This window comes from Babylonia areolata, chromosome 10 (assembly GCF_041734735.1).
Source record: "Babylonia areolata isolate BAREFJ2019XMU chromosome 10, ASM4173473v1, whole genome shotgun sequence".
In the NCBI taxonomy this organism is placed as follows: domain Eukaryota; kingdom Metazoa; phylum Mollusca; class Gastropoda; order Neogastropoda; family Buccinidae; genus Babylonia; species Babylonia areolata.
The window spans coordinates 14,929,551-14,948,166 of record NC_134885.1 but is presented as its reverse complement, the minus strand read 5'-3'; the positions used below and the strand labels follow the sequence as shown (position 1 = coordinate 14,948,166).

The 18,616-nt window shown below is 42.5% G+C and overlaps 1 protein-coding gene across 3 annotated transcripts in view; it reads left to right on the top strand.

Moving 5' to 3' along the window:
- The window catches only part of LOC143286818 (uncharacterized), a 48,913-nt gene that overhangs the window by 22,891 nt on the left and 7,406 nt on the right, over window positions 1–18,616 (top strand). For 2 of the 3 annotated variants that reach the window (XM_076594625.1, XM_076594624.1), the window contains exon 6: window positions 8,335–8,431. The exons of the other annotated variant lie outside the window; for it this stretch is intronic. In XM_076594625.1, the coding sequence (XP_076450740.1) occupies window positions 8,335–8,431 (97 nt within the window). The remainder of the gene's footprint in view (window positions 1–8,334; window positions 8,432–18,616) is intronic. 3 annotated transcript variants of the gene reach the window in all.

The window sequence follows — 18,616 nt, the reverse complement described above, 5'->3', positions numbered from 1 at the left end:
TTATTTCTTTCACAGCTTCTATGGTACAGTATTTAGGTTTGGTTCAGGACACAATGTTTTTTTTGACCAGTTCACCACTAAATCAATGAGCCGTTTTGATAATCAGTGGGTCAGGAAAAACACCCCCTCCATCCAACTCAATCAGCCACCCCACAACCCCCAATTTTTAATTTAATTTGTACTTTATCCATCATACTCTTTGATATTTGAAATGTTGAAATAGTTTCAAGTGTGTGTGTGTGTGTGTGTGTGTGTGTGTGTGTGTGAATGTGTGTGTGTGTGTTTGTGTGTGTGTCACTGTTATTTGTATCAGTCTGATAGTAATACCTCTATTTTATACAAATATCTTACTCTGCTTTGTGGAAATCCGGATCTTCACATTTCCAAAATATCTCTAAGATATCCTGTACAATGTCAGTCAATGTACGGACCTGTCCATGCCTTCGTTAATCTTTCTCTTGTGTTCACAAATGTATGGTAAAGATCATATTATTCATATGTCAGTGAATAGAAAAACATGAAACACACTGAAAACAAAGTATGGCTGTTCAAATGATAAAGTAAAAACAGTCATGCCCGTAAGAATGCTCTTGCAAGTCAGTATCTTGATTGTATCCAAGTTTTACTCCAAGATGACTGGTTTGCAGAATGGATGAAATTGCAGCCATAGTCATTTGATCTTTCTTGACATTAGGTAGCTTTTTTTCGTAATGTGTTGCAGATGTGGAGTGTTGACCTAGAGGCAATGGGTCCACATAGGGAGCATGAGAATCTGAGCACACTGGTTCTAATCCCATAGTCGCCAGTATTTTCTCCCCCTCCACTAGGCCTTGAGTGGTGGTTTGGACGCTAGTCATTCAGATGAGATGATAAACCGAGGTCCCATGTACAGCATGTACTTAGCGCATGTAAAAGAATCCACAGCAACAAAAGGGTTGTCCCTGGCAAAATTCTGCAGAAAAATCTGCTTTGATAGGGAAACAAATAAAATTCCAGGCAGAAAAAAAGAAAAGAAAAGAAGAGTGTCGCTCTCAGTGTAGTGACGCACTTTTCCTTGGGAGAGCAGCCTGAATTTCACACACAGAAATCTGGTGTGACAAAAAAGAGTAATACAATACAATACAATACAGTACAATACAATACAATACAACTGATTATTTCTAATATTGAAATGTCCATATACTGAAGCCATCCTCAGAGGAGAATGGTAGGAAAGTAAATGGTTGAACTGGTTCTGTATTCCACTGGAGCTTGAAACACACATGCAAGAATGGCTTTGTATGAATATAGCTTATTTCTTTTCCCAGCTGAGTACACATTTCAGTTTCTTTTTTCTGTACAATGCTTGTCTGCTTGACTGTGAAATGCAGAAAAACAACAATAACAAAGATATTTTTCAGAGTTTGAAAACTGCATTCACAATTATTTTGCTGGAGAATGAGACTCAAAAGAGAAATCTTTTACCAATGCAGTACCAGAGAATTTTGTAAAAGAGTGCTCTCACCTTGCCAGTGAATTAGAGAATCTGGGGGTATTAAACTGAAAAACAAAAACAAATTTAGTACAAAAACTATGGGAAATGCAGAAAGAAAGTGAATATTTTTTGTGAAGGAAAATGAATGTAGACTCTGAATCTGGGTTTCCCCAATTACCGTAAAGTTCGGTCTATAAGCCGCGACTTTTTACCCCAGCTTCAACCTCTGCGGCTTACACAATGATGCGGCTTGTTTGCGGATTTTAACGATCCTGGGAGTGTCACGTTCTCGTCTATTCTTAGCTGCCCTTCAACTCACCAAAATTATGATTTCTGTCCATGAATTTTTGGATGAGTTTCAGGATAGTGTGCTAACTTTTCACATTTTATAAATCAAATCCACACACATTAAAGCCTTCAGATCAGCATTCAGTTCTACTCTGCTCAAGCGTACACCCTCATCATGCCGAAAACGTGATGTTATGCCTATGATGCAGCCTTCAAATTGAAGGCGATCGACCTAGCAGACGACAGTGCAAGCGACGAACCAGCAGCGACCTTCATGAAGTGAAAGCGAGGCTAAGTCAATGACAAGATGGCGAAGATTTTAGTGGATTCAGTGAGCAGGATGACGTTGAATAAATGTGACTATCCCTAAATTATGGATCTTATTTTCGTTGTGTTTATTTATTATTTTTTTGTGGCACTAGCAGTATTTTCGGTTGCTTTTTTTTGTGTTGTTCCCGCTTGTGTTTATTTCATAACCTATAGTATCGACAGCTTTTCTTAGTATCAGTATATGTTCCGATACTGGAAACAAGTGCGGCTTATAAACCGGTGCGGCTTATGTATGTATAAAGTTCAAATTTTTCCAAAATTTAGTGGGTGTGGCTTATATACCAGTGCGCTCAGTAGACCAAACGTTACGGTGGTTTGATTGTAGATAACTGTTCAGGCATGTAAAGTGAAGATAGTATTTTGTTGTGCAACAAAAAATGTCTGTTTCCACCTTCACAGAGCATCCATAAGAAAACAAACATACAGCTGGAAATAGCATGCCTATTGTCAGATTATACATGTAGATGAAATTAGAACAGGCTTTAAATTTTATAAAAACAAATCACAACATGTAGACATGTGAATGAATAACTGTCCCAAAAATGACAAATGTGGGTGCAGTCAGTACAAAAAGTCAGTCATGTTCTCAGAAACTGGGCTGACAAACTTTTTGACAGCTGAGATATTTCCCGAATTAGATGGTGCAGTTCTTTAATGACACTCCCTTCAGGTTGCACCTGGGTCAATTAAAGTGTCTTCTGTACATACAGCTTGCCTCCTCTTCAAACAAGTCAACCATCTGATTCAGTGACAAAAAGTGTTAAAAATAAAAGCACATGTTTCACATCCAGTACATGTTCAATCCTGTGTTTCATGAATATTGTGGAGCATGGGCAGTTGTCTATTTCCGACAGTTTGCATTGACATAAGAGTTCACTGATGTCCATCTGTCATGCCCAATTCCACACCCTCTGGCTGGCATTCAATCTATCGTCTTACATATCTCCCTGTCCACCTCTTCTTAGGCCCGCTGCATGTATTCTGTCAGTCATAGTCACCCGGTGAACAAAGCTGTCTGACTGGATAGATGGACTGAATTAACATCAAATGACCCATCAGTTTCATTACTGTCATTGTCATTCACCTTCATGTTCAAACCAGTCATCAGACGAGAAAGATCCTCCTTCATCTTTGTAGCTGTCCATCATGATTATCACAGCTTGTAAAATTGTGTAAATCCACTGATGGGGACTGCTTTTTTTCTGGACTAAGTTTTGAACTCCTTTTTTTGCATATGATGCAACCCCCTTTCCATGTGTGTTCCACGTGGTCCAGTCAGAAAATTATTATGGAGAAGGAGTCTTCTACCTGATGTATGCTCATTTAAATAGTACTTTTATAATCCACACTCATCAAACTAACTGTTCAAAGTCTATGTGCACTTAACCAATCTCCAAGAAGGAAAAATCGGAACATATGCAGGATGTCAGTGGACGTCTGATACTGATGGGCACTATGACACTTTTTGCAGGACGTCAGCTGAGGTCTTGTAGGCACTCTAGTTGAAAGCCCTTTTGGTATGACTGACTTTCCAAAAAATAGGTACGTCTAGTGACTGACTTGCTGCCATGTCAATGGGTCATTTCAGATTTGCATCTGTCAATGACCGATAACTGGTATGAAATTTATACCCTGATAAGGCATCAGAAGGGAGTGATTTTTATCTTAATATTACCGTTTGTTTTTACAACCAGCTGCCTTGGTGAAGTGGTTAGCATTGCAGACTGACAGCTGGGAGGACGTGGGTTCGAATCCCAGCGGAGGTGGGTTTTTCATGGGCTTAAATGGGAAGACTGGGACCACACAGTCGAGTATGATCCACTTCATGGATATGTCTTTGGGTGTGTTGCTCTTATTTCCTGACCAACACTGCAAGCGTCTGTGTTTTTCGGGCCTGGTTGACACCGGGATATCATTATATTATGACAAGAAGAGTAGAGTACAGCCTTGTCACATAGTCCCAAACCTAAATGGACCTCCATAGCAGCAGCATCATCATCATCAACATTGTCATCCTCCTTCTTCATCATCAGTATTAAAAAAACAACAACCCAGATTATATGGCCTTTCATGCCCTGCTCTCATGGTGACCTCAGTTTTGATACCCCTCCACTTCCGTGCTTGGGTTGAGTCTTGTCAAGGTCTTGTGTGTCGGCGGATTCATGGGCGACTGCCGTTGGAGGGACGTAGTGGCAGTCTCCACTCTGGGGGAGAGGCTCACTTAGTCTGGCTCTGTGACTAAGCCATTATTGTTGTCAGTAGGAGGTTTATTAGGTGATGTTCTAAGTACGTTAAATCAGAACAGGCACTACCAAATACCACTGAAGTGACTCAGCAGCAGTGCAGGGTCTCCTCTGGTGTGTGGCCTCCTGGTGACCTAACATCAATGGTTCCCTGTGGATTGCCGGCACTGGGACTGCGACAGATGAACCCGGGTGTGGCAATGTATGGAGGACTTTGAGTGAGCGGTGTGGGAGTAATTCCACTGGAACAATACAGACGATGGGGCAGCAAAAAAACCCAACAAATTCTGTTTATGGTTATCATTGTTTGTCTGTTTTTTTGTGTTTTTTTTGTTGTTGTTGTTTTTGGTGTTGTTGTTTTTTTTTTGGGGGGGAGGGGGCATGGGGGGCGGGGTGTTGTGTGTTTGTTTTCTTTTGTTTTGTCCTGTTTTGTTTTTTGTTTTTTTGTTTTTGTTAGAGTGTGTCAGGCGCCTATGGTGGAAGTGTGGGATTTTCTCAGACACACTGCTCACTGATGGACCCCTCCTTCCTACCTCCCTACTCTTCTCCCCCCACCCTCCTTCCATGGTATCTATCCCCACCAGCACCCCTCCCCATACCCTCTCTCCCTTTCCCCCCTTCCTTTGGCCAAGTGCAGAGGGAGCAAGTTATCAAGAAATACTAAGTAAAGATGGTATCTCCTCTGACCGTTCTCTTCCTATACATTCCCCTACGCTTTTCCCTTCCACTTCCATCCCCCCCCCCCAAACCTCCCTCCTTACCCCCCATGTCTATTTCTGGCAGGATGGCATCTGCCTGAATGGTCACCACATGGTGTGGTGTGTTTATCATGAGCTGTTTAGAACAGAATCAGGGCTGGGCAATCTTTCCTCCTCCTTCCCTTCCTCTTTTCATCACCCCCCCCTCCCCTTCTCCTTGGCAATGCAGGGTTCTGTGAGAAAAGTGCTGGATGTGCAAGTCTAGCACTGTTGGTCCCAGATTGGTCTGTTAACTTCAGCCAATTGGAAACGCTCTGGGTTGGAAGATAGTTTGCATAGGGCACCAGCTTGTGAAGAGGATAAAATGAATAGGCAAGTGGGGTTCCTTCCTTTTCCTTGCTTGGAGCAGGCCAGGAGAGCCAGACGGACAAGACAGTACCATGGGGGCTGTGTGCTGTTTAAAGTTAGAGAAATGAACACCTCAATTCTTCTTTCTAAAAGACCCTGCTGTGGTACGAGGAGAGAGTGGATTGTGCACCTATCCTCTGCCTGTTATCCTACTCTACCCCTTCTTCCTTCTTCCCCCTACACCCCTACCACCCACCGCCTTTTAACATTTTCTTAAAAAAAGAAAAAAGACAAAAAAGACAAATGTATGCGATTGTTTACCACCTTGTACTTGTGCAATGAATAAAAAACAAGTTAAAAAAAATCTTAAAAAAAGAAGAAGAAAAAAAGTTTTACTCATTTCTTTGAGCTTTGTTAGGTAAAGTGATCTAATGCCAGTTCAGTCACCAGCTTTAATTCTCAAGGTATTACTGTAGATCAACAGCATACCTATTTGATTTGCAGTAACTTTTGTCAGACTGTCTGTGATTGAATACAATGCCTGTCTTGTTTCTATGTGCTATTTTTAGTTCTGCAGAAGCCATTAGATAACATTGGAGTGCTTGATCTAAATCTGACCCAGCCGATTTAGTTGCTTGTTTTGGTTCTCGAGGCATTGCTGTCAGCTGGTTCACACAGTCAATGACTTTTGTAAGACTGTGACTGAATACAATGTCTGCCATGTTTCTGTGTCCTATTTTTAGTTCTGCAGAAGCCATTAACAAATGTTGGTGTTCCTGATGTAAATCCGACCAGCCTGTTATAAACCCAACCATGTTGATCTGATCCCGACCATAGATCTGAATATGTGTATCTGGATCTGGATATGTAACTTGTTGGAGCTGAAATTGACTGTAACTGCAATGGGGAGGGGGTTCTGCACAGGAGTGGGTCAAGTTGTAATGGCTCTGAACTGTTTGCCTGAAGCCAGTTGACATCAGGCAGGTTGTTCCACTCCCTTGTTTTAAATGTGTGAATGTGTGCATGAGGGCACATGTATGTGTGTGTGTGTGTGTGTGTGTGTGTGTGTGTGTGTTGTGCAGGGTGTAAAAATTGGTAGAGGGATGATACAGACAGACAGACAAACACTATCATACACACAGTCATAACGTAACACACACAGACACACACACACACACACACACACACAAAATACACACACCAGGGTTCAAATTTAACTTTTTGTTTTAAGTGCGAGTTGGGCACTCTGGACAAAACATTTGAGTGCCCAATTGTGGTTTTGGGTGCCATCATAATAAAATGAAATAAAATTTTTGTTTGATTTATAATTTGCATTTGTGTTGATGTTTGGAAAACTGCATTCAAAATGTCCACATGTCTGAACCCCATGGGCCTGTTGATAGCTTCTTTACTCTCTGCCACATCTTGCTCAAGAGAGAGCAGAGATCTCCCTGCTGCTGTCTCTGACAACCTTTTTTCTGGCTTGTCTTTCCACAGACAACTTGTGTGCTTGAGATTGGGAGTGCCTGACGAGTGTGAACCTTTTGATCATTTGTGATCCATCAACAAGTTGATTTTTTGCTTTTCCAGTTCCACCTTCCCTCTGTTCAGTCTCCTTCTGACACGGAACACACACACGAGCACTTGGGTGTCATCTTCCTTGGTTTCAGTTGTGTGCCAAGGAAAGTCTTTCTGCCAGGCTTCATTGTACACGCACTGGCACTTTGAATCATACACTTGCTGTTTGTTCTTTTTGTCATCCTGAGGCTCGTAGGGAGCCTTTCTTTTAACATTGAAGATGGGAAACATCGTTCGTCGCTAATGTGCCATGAATGTTGACATCCGATGAGCAGCAGATGACACTTTACATTTTGATCAACCACATTTGAGTTTGCTTTCTTGATGGTCTTTTAATTAATTTTCTTTCGCCTCTATCAATTTTTGAGTGCCAACTGGGCACTCTTGACAGAAAATTTGTGTGCCCAAGCCAACTTTTCGTAGCATTTGCACCCGGACACCTGCTAAATTCGAACCCTGCACACACACACACACACACACACACACACACACATTAAAATAAAGACCCTGTCACATCTGAACTGGTCAGGATTAGAAAAAGTGGATCTAACCTTGACCAATTTTGTCTGTCATGGCGTGGACAAAAATATCATTGAAACCAGCTGAAATATAATGTAATCACTGCCTAGACTCATGTTCTATTCATAGGTATTTAAGACAAAGCTGGTGAATCAACTGTTTCTTATATGGTCATGTGACATTTGCCAAACCATTGTGTTGAGTCACAGTGATTTGTTGCCAAAACTGTTGTCTAGGAAGTCACACACACAAGGGGCGGTTTTCGCGACACTCAGTGTCACAGTTTGGGTACCTGTACCTGTTAATTGTTCTTACTGGTCAAAATGATTGGTTTATTCCGTTGGCAAACGGAACAAGGATTCCCTGAGCTGCTACCATGAATAGCTCGGCATTTGGTAAGCATGTAAGAAGGTGACTGTGTAAAGCGGTTGGGTTTAGATCCACAAAAAAATTGGTCGGAATTAGATCAGCTTACTCTGCATATAAAAACTTGCATTTGTACAGTTTCAAAGATAATGAGGCTTCACAATTATTCAGAGTTGGTTAATTCTTTTTTTTCTTTTTTTTTTTTTTGGTATAAATACTTAATTCAGTAATTTTAATGGGATTTCCTTCTTCTGCAAGTTTGTAAACAGACTAGGTTGATTTAAATTGGCAGTATCCATATAATGGACTGTAAGCAGAAATTGTATGTGTGTGTGTGTGTGTGTGTATATATATATATATATATATATATATAGAGAGAGAGAGAGAGAGAGAGAGAGAGAGAGAGATGAAAAGACTGTTTTACTCAGTAAGTTAATATGGCAGACTTGTGAATAATTGTCTCACATTCTACTTTTTCTGTCTCTCTCAGGTTATGGAAGAAAGCATCCATGAATATATCAGATTTGTCAAAGGTATACCAGGCTTTTCACAACTATGCTTGAATGATAAAACTACATTGATTAGAGGTAAGTAGCACCAATTTTTGTATACATGTTATGAATATCAAGATTTTCGACTTGTGTAAGAACAAGTCACTGTGCATTTATTCCTCTTTTGCATAATTGAGGACACAGGATACATTCATATACTTATATACTGATTAGAAATAATCATTGATTCACACACATCAAATGAAATCCTTCACACAACATAAAATTACAATGACATTATAAATCCAAATTATAATCCTATTCCCAGGATATTCCACTCTCTTACCTGGCCAGGTTTTCACTCACACATTCATACCACAGTGTTCTGCCCCAACAATCACTCTTGCCAACTGTAGTTGGCTCCAAGAATCTGGATGTCTGGCAGTGTCCTTTCTGCACAGGTGTAGAACCTTATGCCCAGTCAGTCTTTAGGATATTTTGTCCTCTGGTGCTGATAGGCTGGAGAGTATCCTTGCAGACGTTCTTCAGGAAGATGTCTCTGCTTCTGTGCCTTATCTTCTTCACTCCTTCTCACTTCAGTCTCTCTGTTCTCGTCACTTCATGGTGTGACCTCTCTCTCTCCACCTTTGCTCTCACCAGTATTTCTCACAAGCCTCTCACTCTGTTAGTCTGAACTCACTCCATGCCAAGAGTTTTTGCCCTTGCGAATCCCAGAAAACCCAGGGTTTGTATAGGATGGGAAAAAAAATTCTCAAAAAAACAAATAAACACCCAGACAATTGAAATTTTGTATGTGTATTCAGTGGATGTTGTTCCATATTTGTGCAAAAAAAATAAACTATTTACTCACCATCTTGTTGTTGATCACGGTATTCATTTTTTGTGTAGCATTTTTGCACCCATCAGAAAGGTATACCAAGTGTCCTTGAACAGCTTACAAATGTTCCACATCACATCCTAACACTATTTGAGTAACTGAAGACCTAGTACATGCAATGAAGTATGAACAGATGGTGGAGAAAGTTGAAAATCACGCACACAAAAGAAACTATTGTCTCTATATAAAAAAGGGAGTTCACTGTACACAAAAACCTGATGTATTATCACTGACAGTAGTCTTGTCTGGAGTGAAAAAGCTCATGGCAGGTGATGTTGAGTCCTGGGCACAGCTTCACACACAGTGGAACTCCACATTTTGGACACCAGTTGGCTGTTTGGTGTTTTGGTGTGTTGTGGCGCTTGAACAGGTCTTCACAGACCTTGCACTTGCAGTAGCTGGTCACTCATATCCACTCCAGCCATGTTGGTGATGTAGTCTTGTACTGCAGCTGGCTTCTGTCTTCCAGGACGGTGTCATGTTGTCACACTGACCATGGTAGTTGGCAGCATGACTGTTGTCAGCACATGAACTGGCTTTTTGTCCTGCCACTTCAGCACAGCAACATGCCCTGCAACCATACACACACACAAATGATCATGCAGGTCTGACTCTTTCTTCTTATTGTTGTTTAAATTATTTGTTTGCTTATTCCCTTGTTTATTCTAAATATTTATGTGAATAGAAGCATAATGTGGTAAGTTTTTTTTTACATGTAGTCAAAGAAAACCACTTCAGATTTTTTTTTTTTTACAATATTACAAACAATAATGTCAGTATCATCAGTATTAGTACTATTACTGTCATTTCTACACCACCTTGTTCTACAAATAAACTCCATGTTATTGTAAAACAGAAAATAAGTAAACATATGCATGGAATCGCACACACACACACACACACACACACAGAGTTGTACACCTGAGCATGTGACAATGTTTTCTTTCACACACACACACACACACATATATATATCACTGGTAAAAACACCAGCAAAGTCATCCGTTTCCTCAGTGATTTCGTTGTCAGTGTCAGTCAGCTGGCACATGGTCAGGACTCGCTTTCCTCTCCACTGTAAACACCCTCTTCAGCGGCCGAATCTATTTTTAGTTCATCAGGATATGGTTCAAAATCACTGTCCGATGAATCAACATTATCTCCTTCAACATCGGAGCCTTCAGTTTGGATCATTCCAAAGTAGCTTCGACGCTGTGTTGCGTTTGACCTCTCCTACCGTGTCGAACACTTCGACGCGACGCCATCTTGTCAAACAACTTGCAGAGCTGACCGAGGGTATGCTTCGTTGTCGTCTGCTAATGAGCATGTCACTGCACACACGCATTGTGTGTGAATGAAAAGTTGGCTGGAGATAACTTAAGAATCAGTTCTGCTTTTGAGTTTCGTATCCGACACGTCACTCCAACAGTGCGACTTTTCAAAATCCAAATCCGCATATGCGGACATTGGCATCCAACGCTTTGTCCTACGACATCCGCATATGCGGACATTGGCAGCGCGTGAGTTAACCAGAAGTCCCCACACATATCTGGGTGGCTTCTTTTATCCTCCTTCAGTGTGTGTACGATTGCATGTCATGTGACCACTCACGTGACACCACTGTAGCTGAACCAAGTGGTTATTCAAGGGTACGGTACAAAAGAACTAACTAAATGATTTATGTGATAAAAGGATAGATAAGAATTCCCGCGCACAGGCCAGGAACATATAGAAGCCAGTCACAAATGGGTTTTTCTATTGTTTTATTTACAATAGTTATTAGATGAGAAGAAGAGCTAAGAAGAAGATATAAGAAAAGAATATATAAAAAGAGAATATAAGAAGAGAAGACATAAGAAAAGAAGACAGTGCCTGGAATGACACAAACAAATGTCATTAGTACACATGTACAACATGTCGGCACAAGTGAATAATAAAGCACATGTATACATATTGCATGGAAAGACTACCACTTGGTAATGCATATGTGTGAAGACAAAACACTGACATCAAATGACATTTCTAATACATTTAAATAGTGCAGTTAAAGTGATTGAAGCTAGGCTGATTTAGTGAAAGCACACTGACGGTATAGATTAGGTAAAGCTTATACTCTGTCAAAGTGACTCAAATAATCAGTTTATCATGTAGCACTATACTGGAGTAAGCCGTATAGGAGAGGGCATGATAACTAAATTACAATTAACAGACTGGTGCATATCAGGTGGTTTTAACCAATAACTGATATTAATCCAACGCTATCTTGTAGTCACCACAACAGAATACTACACACATCTTAAGAGTACTGAGCACACTGTAGCAGTACAACTGATATCAGCATGAAGGATAATACCTGAATAATAAACAAGATAGAGAATCAGTGGCTTACATATAATACTGGCAAACTGACAGACCAGATAGTAAGTGAAGAACGATCATGGCTTAACCATTAAGTGGTGAATGAACTTACACAAGTTATCCGTTACATCAAAGCCAAATAACAACACAGCTAAGCTTGTGCTCAACATTTAAATCTCCTCCGCCAAAGTGGGATAGTAACCTAACCTTCATCAGTGACAGTAGATGAGAAAGAATGCGTCATCCACTAGAACATTCTGGAACAAACTATGTGTCCTGAGACGTCGTTGACTGTGACGTTAAGAAGAATCTAATGGAATACTGCTACGAGCATATGACGACATGGTGATTTTCTAGATCAATCATAGCCAAGCTGTGACTAACATGTCAAAGCAATAACTGAACAAAACAATAACTGAACATACTCATGAACACAAGTACTCTGTCGAACGATACAATTTACAAATCAACACATTCTACACACTAGTACTTACAGCGATACATAGCAAGATGTCAGCCGTTGTAGGAACACACGACACACACTCACACTGCTCATGACGCAGCAAGAGAGAGAGCAGCTCTGGTCAGATGACTGACCAGGTATAAAGTGACCACTCATTACTCACTGTGCCAATTTATGCAAGTTAAGCGGACTGCAAAGACAGTCACGTGTGCTGCAAAGCAGATCGACCAAATCTGGCCAAATCTGACAACAACTGTGTTTCTTACAAGGTGTTCGGTGACAGATTTCTAAATGATGTAAGCGGCTTTGCATTCAAACTGGGAGTGACATCACACATTCTGCGCGCGGGTTAGTTGCAAAAACTGTCGACTGCTGTAGCTTGTGTGTGAAACAATTTTTGAAGCAAGCATAGCGCTTGGTCACACCACATTTCGATTTTTCAGCACAAAAATGTCACATTTGTCATGCTTGATGTTTGTAAACACTGTAAAAAAACTTTGTTACAAATGTAAACCAGAAAAAGCCAAGAATTCTATGCAGAATGTATCCACTATAATGCTAATGTGATTCATGATAAAAGAACAATACACATGCAAGAATGGGTTGAAAATGGTATAATTAGCATTGGTCAACTGACAGACATCACTGGTTATCGGCTTAGTTTTGACCACTTTCAGCTTAAGTTTCCTGGAATATCTACCAATTTTTGTGTGTATGTTTGGATAATATAAGCTGTCAAAGGATATAAGCAAACACCTGGGGTGGCATTCAGTGATCCTGATACTAGCGGAGATAAATCTTCGAAGGTGTGGAAATTATTAAAACATGGAGGGACTCATGTGATGTATTTAGCTCTCACAAACAATGTCACTCCACGTTTAAACAAATGGGAATTACTATGTCCCAATGTTCCCATCAAGTGGAACAAGATATTTCTCATGCCGTTTAAATCTACTGTGGATAATCATCTTAGATGATTCCAGCTTGCAGTCTTGCACAGATTCATTCCCACCTAGAGATTTTTTTCTTCAGATTGCAGATTCCCCTTTCTGTTTATTGTGTACCAATGAGGAGGAAAACCTTGTGCATATGTTGTGGAGCTGTCCAAAGTCACAGGAATTCTGGTCTAGTTTGACAAATTTACTGCATGAGAAATGTGAGCATTGTCTCCATTTCACATTTTCAGAAACTCTCATTATTTCTGGTTTAACACACCAACTTTCTTCAGAAAATAAAATGAACTTGATAATTTTATTGGCAAAGTTCAATGTTTACAAGAGTAAATTGCAAAATACAGCTCCAAGTGTGACAGTCTTAACTCACTCGCTGCCATTGTCCGCATATGCGGACATCGTCGGAGAAAGCGTTGGATGCCAATGTCCGCATATGCGGACTTGGATTTTAAAAAGTCGTGCTGTCGGAGTGACGCGTTGGATGCGAAAATCAAAAGCAGATGTGATATCTTACGTCACCTCTGGTCAGCTTTTCATTCACACACGCTGCGTGTGTGTCGTGATAAGCTCAACCGCAGTTGATAACAAAGCGTGCCCCCTGTCAGCTTTGTAAGTTGTTTGACAAGATGGCGTCACGGCGAAGTGTTCGACACGGTCGGAGAGGTGAAATGTTACTCAGTGTCGAAGATGCTTTGGAAATGATCCAAACTGAAGGCTCTGATGTCGAAGGAGATAATGTTGATTCTTCGGACAGTGAATTTGAACCAGATCCCGATGAACTAGAAATAGATTCGGCCGCTGAAGAGAGTGTTTACAATGGAGAGGAAAGTGAGGAACATGTGCCAGCAGATGAGACAGACACAGACGACGAAACCACTGAGGAAACGGACGATTTTGCAAGTGTTTTCACCAGTGATTGGACTGACAATTTTTCCTTTTTCCCTCTTGCACATCCCTTCACTGGCATACCAGGTTTGTCAGCTAACTGGCCAGTCAACACCCAGCCGGTTGAGGTTTTTTTTTTCTTTGTTCTTTGATTTTCATTATGTAGAGACAATATTTTTTTTTGTATGTGTGAATTTCAACTTTCTTCACCACCTGTTCATACTTCATTGCATGCACTAGGTCTTCAGTTCCTCAAATAGTGTTAGAATGTGATGTGGAACATGTTGGTGTACCTCTCTGATGGGTGCAAAAATGCTAAAAAAATACACAAAATATGGATACCGCGATCAACATCAAGATGGTGAGTAAATACTTTGATTTTTTGCACACATATGGAACAACATTCCTTGCATACATATACTAGATATCAATTGTCTGGGTGTTTATTTGGTTTTTTTTTACAATTTTTCCCCCATCCTATACAAACCCTGGGTTTTCAGGGATTGGCAAGGGCAAAAACTCTTGGCATGGAGTGAGTTAATAAGATTATTAAAACACAGATATGCAGTTTAAAAATATCAACATATGTTACATGGGAAAACAATATGAGAAATCCAAAAGAAACTAGTATCCATGTAACATACTTTGTGATTCTTGATGCAGTGATTTCATAGAGACTGTGTTTTGTGTGTGTGCGTGTGAGAATGGATATAAGGTTTTTGATTCAAGTTAGTGAATTGAGAATATCTGCTCACTCATAGATCGTAATACGTAAATAAAATTAGAGTATTGTTAACTCATATGATGCATGATGACAAATCATAAGGCTGAGAATGTCTTTGTTCATTGGATACTTTACTTTTCATGCCTTGCTAGATGATAAGTATATAGTTGTGAGTAATTAGAAAACAAACAAACTGACAAAACAAAACAAAAAAAAGAGAGAGATAGAGAGCAGTTGGACTGTATTGAACATGGGCGGGTCATGGAGGTTGATGTTTAGAGAGTGCAAGGGGATTGGGAAAAGGGTATACAAACTCACATTCTTGTTAGCCTAAACAGTGAGTCAGTCTTGCAGGTTTGGATAATATTACATATTTAGATTGTGATTATATGAAGGTAAATCCTGCATTTATGATGTTAACACATATGTGCACCACAGTCATTACCTGATGTTATTATCAGTGATGCTGACTTCATTGAATGTCCAATGTTGTTGGTTCATTATGTGTTGAATGTGAATTGTGCTGTACTGATTGAAAAGAATAGAAACTTCTTTGCAAGGAGAAAACAAAAGTCACAAAACTCTTGCACATCAACTCACTATAAACTTAATATGCATTTATATCTGCTTCTGCCTGACAACGGCATCACTTCTTTATGTTGAGATATGATATAAAAGGGCTGTTTATTTTCAGTGCTGTGAGTTCAAAATGTTTAGACTTTCTTTGTCAACCTGTTGGAGAACTACATTACACCTCACAATGTTCAGGTTCCTAGTTACCATCCAGCCACCTTAACACATAAGCTCATCCACCCTGGTTCCTGAAAGTCTAAAACCTCTCTGACACTGTTTGTGGACTTCACTGCTGACTGAGGCGTTACCTAGGAGGTGGGCCGCACCGCCTTACCTACCTCTTGGCTGGACTGGCTGTTCAACTGTCTCCATGATTTGTTGTACTCTAATTACCCTGCCCTCTTAAGTTTGAATCCTCCATGAAGTGTGGACACATTTCTGGTATCTATTCACCTTAATCTAGCCTGCTTCTCACAAGGTTCAAACCTAGCCTAAAGCATGCTAAACAGATCTCTGCTCTCTTGACAGTGTGTGAACTCAGACACTGACATCACATGACATTCCTATTACATTTAAAAAATGCAGTAAAAAGTGACTAAGGCTGTGAAAGTAGATTATGTGACACTTATACTGTGTTATAAGTTATAAGTGTGCGTTCACAGACACACCATCAGTCCAGTTGTGGCATTGGTCTTCTTGATTGCCATATAGTTTGGTTGCAAGTGGAGTTTCGACGGGACACAAATCTTGTCTTGTTTGTACTTTGGAGGATGTGCTCTACTGTCTCATCTTCCTGTCCACAGGACAGGTGGGAGATGGCTCCAGCTTCCCTTTTAGGTACATGTGACTGTTCAGTCTGTTGTGACCGGTGTGAAGTCTCACCAGGACACTCTGCTGCTTTCTGGGTAATGTGTGGCAGTCTTCTCTGATTGCTGTCGGCATAGTAAGTGCCCTGATGATGGAGTTCGTCTCACTGAAGCTGATGCTGTTGTTGGGTTGCTCCCCTATGGTGCCCTTCATGACCAGCACATCAGCTTGCTCATTCCCGGGTATTTGCTATGGACTGGAATTCACTGGAAGACCACCCATCTGCTTCTTGACACTTTCTGTAGCACTGCCATCAAGGGTGGGAACTTATTATTCTGAAGGGCTTGTAGCACTGACAGAGCTTTTTGTCAGGAAGACAACTTGGCTGCAGTCATTGTTGTAGTCCTGAATCATGGAGGTGGCATTGCATGAGTGCTTCAGTCTGCAGGTTAGCTGGTGTAGTGTTTGCCAATGGCAACACTGACAGCAGCTGTCTCTCCTTCAGGGAAGTGCGCCATGATGCCTGCACCTCCACTGGGCACTGTGTTAGTTGCTGATCTGTCAACATATACATGTATACAGTTCTGAAGTCATTAGTACTTCTCTTATTTACATATCTATTTATGATCTTGCCAGACTCACCAATGCAGCTACTGAAGGACATCGAAAATGCTGTTTCAATTTCTTTGGAATGGTAAACATTCTAAGATTAAAGAAAAATGTCATTTGTAAAAGTTATTTGGTGTCATATACTGTACCATGTCAAACTGATGCAAACTAGGCCTATTGGTTTGCTCTGCTTGGCCAAATTTCGCGCGGCTAACGGTGAAAAGACGGGCCCACCCGCTCTCAGCCAATCAAACGCCTCTAAAAACTATAAGCGCTTAATCATTTCCTTTGGCCAAGGCTCTCCACACCATCTTGTCAGGTTTACGCTCTGTCTCGTCTTACGCTTTTTTCGGCTATTCAGCGTATCCTTTTGGCCTTATTTTGTTGCATGCGGCTTGTGTTTATTGTATTCTTACATTCTGTGTACTCGATTCGACTCGGCACCCTCGATTCGTTCGATTTTTTCTGCCTCTAAGTCGATCCTGTCTTTCCTTTCTCTGTTGGGGGTCGGATTTTCGCTGGGTGCCTAAGCGCGGGTTCCATGCCTCGTGTGCCATACCACGAAGGCAGGGAATCATGATGCTGGGATTGAGACTCGGTAAGAGACTCTCCCAGGCCCGGAGCTCATGATTCCTCCCGATACGGACCGCGGCGATGCGTCGTTAGACGCTGATCGCGGAGGCGACGTTCGTACCAGTAAAACGGTCATGAAGGGGACCGGGGGGAAAGAGGTACGAGCGTCGCCTCCCGAGGTGTCCCAGCGCGAGGCAGGGAGAAGGGTGAATGGCAAGTCATCTCCGTGCTGTGGGGACTCGCAGCTAGGCGCGGACTCCCAAGGGGAGGCCGCGCCCGGCCATTACCCGGGTCCCCACTCGGAGACGGCCCTCACGTGCCCCATTGTTGTTCCCCCTCCTCCCTTCTCTGTCGACCCCCCTCCCCCACCTCCTTTTGGGGGGGGAGAAAAATTTGGTTCCGGGGGGGGATCTCTACTTTGCCCACCCCGGACCAAGCCACCCCAGTCTCCCCACGGGAGGGGATTCGGGGCGCGTGGCAACCTGCTCTGCAGGTCTTCCCGCTATCCGGCCGGTCTCCCCTGCTGGGGGAGGCCCGTGCGTGTCAGGCGGTTCCGGGCAGTCAGCCCGCTCGTCTTCGGGCGGGACTGACACCCAAGTCGGACCTGACCTCCCTCCGACTTGGCCAGGTTGTTCCCTTCATGGAGGTCAACGCACCAGTGACCCTTGGGGTTCGGGTCACAGTATGGCTGGTGCCCACGGGTGGTTACCCCCATTCTACCCGTACTGGGGTGCACCTAGGGTGCACACTGGGTTGCCGGGAGCACCAAGGGCCAGCCCCTTGTCCGCTCCCCACCGGACCCAACCCAGCACATCTCACAGGGTGACACACACAGCCCCGACAAGTGGGATCGACTTCTTGTCGGTCAGGTCGAGCTCCTCGACCAATATTGCCACTCTGTCCACAAATCGGGCCTCTGTCAACCCACAGGTGACCTCCACAGTCACAACGGCCTCCTTGTCAGGACCGACGGCTGCTCAAGGGCCCTACTCGGCCCGGCGAAGCCGGCAGTCCCCACCTGCCCAGCCCTCGGTCCTACAGTGAGATGAGTGGGTGTTTGTCCCCACACAGCACTCGTGGGTCACTCTTGCATCCAGGGACGCCCTCTCTGAAAAGGTGTGGCACCCACCATCCCAAGCATGGTTGGACCTACGGTCCACACGCTCCCCACCCGCTTCAGGTGTCAAGGACATAACAGTGGCGGCCATGGTCCCGGCTCGGGATCGTCCCAGCTCATCCCGCTGGGCTGACCACAGCTCACAGGACGCCCCAGTGGGTACATCCACTTGGGATGGCACCCAGCAGGGGATGGACTGCGAACAAGAGTGGGAGCCCCTGTCTTCGGATGAGGACGAACAAGCAGATGAACACTCTTCGCCCACATCCCAGGGGGGACAGATTGAGCCCATGCCTCCCTAGGGACCAGCCTGAACCAAACTCG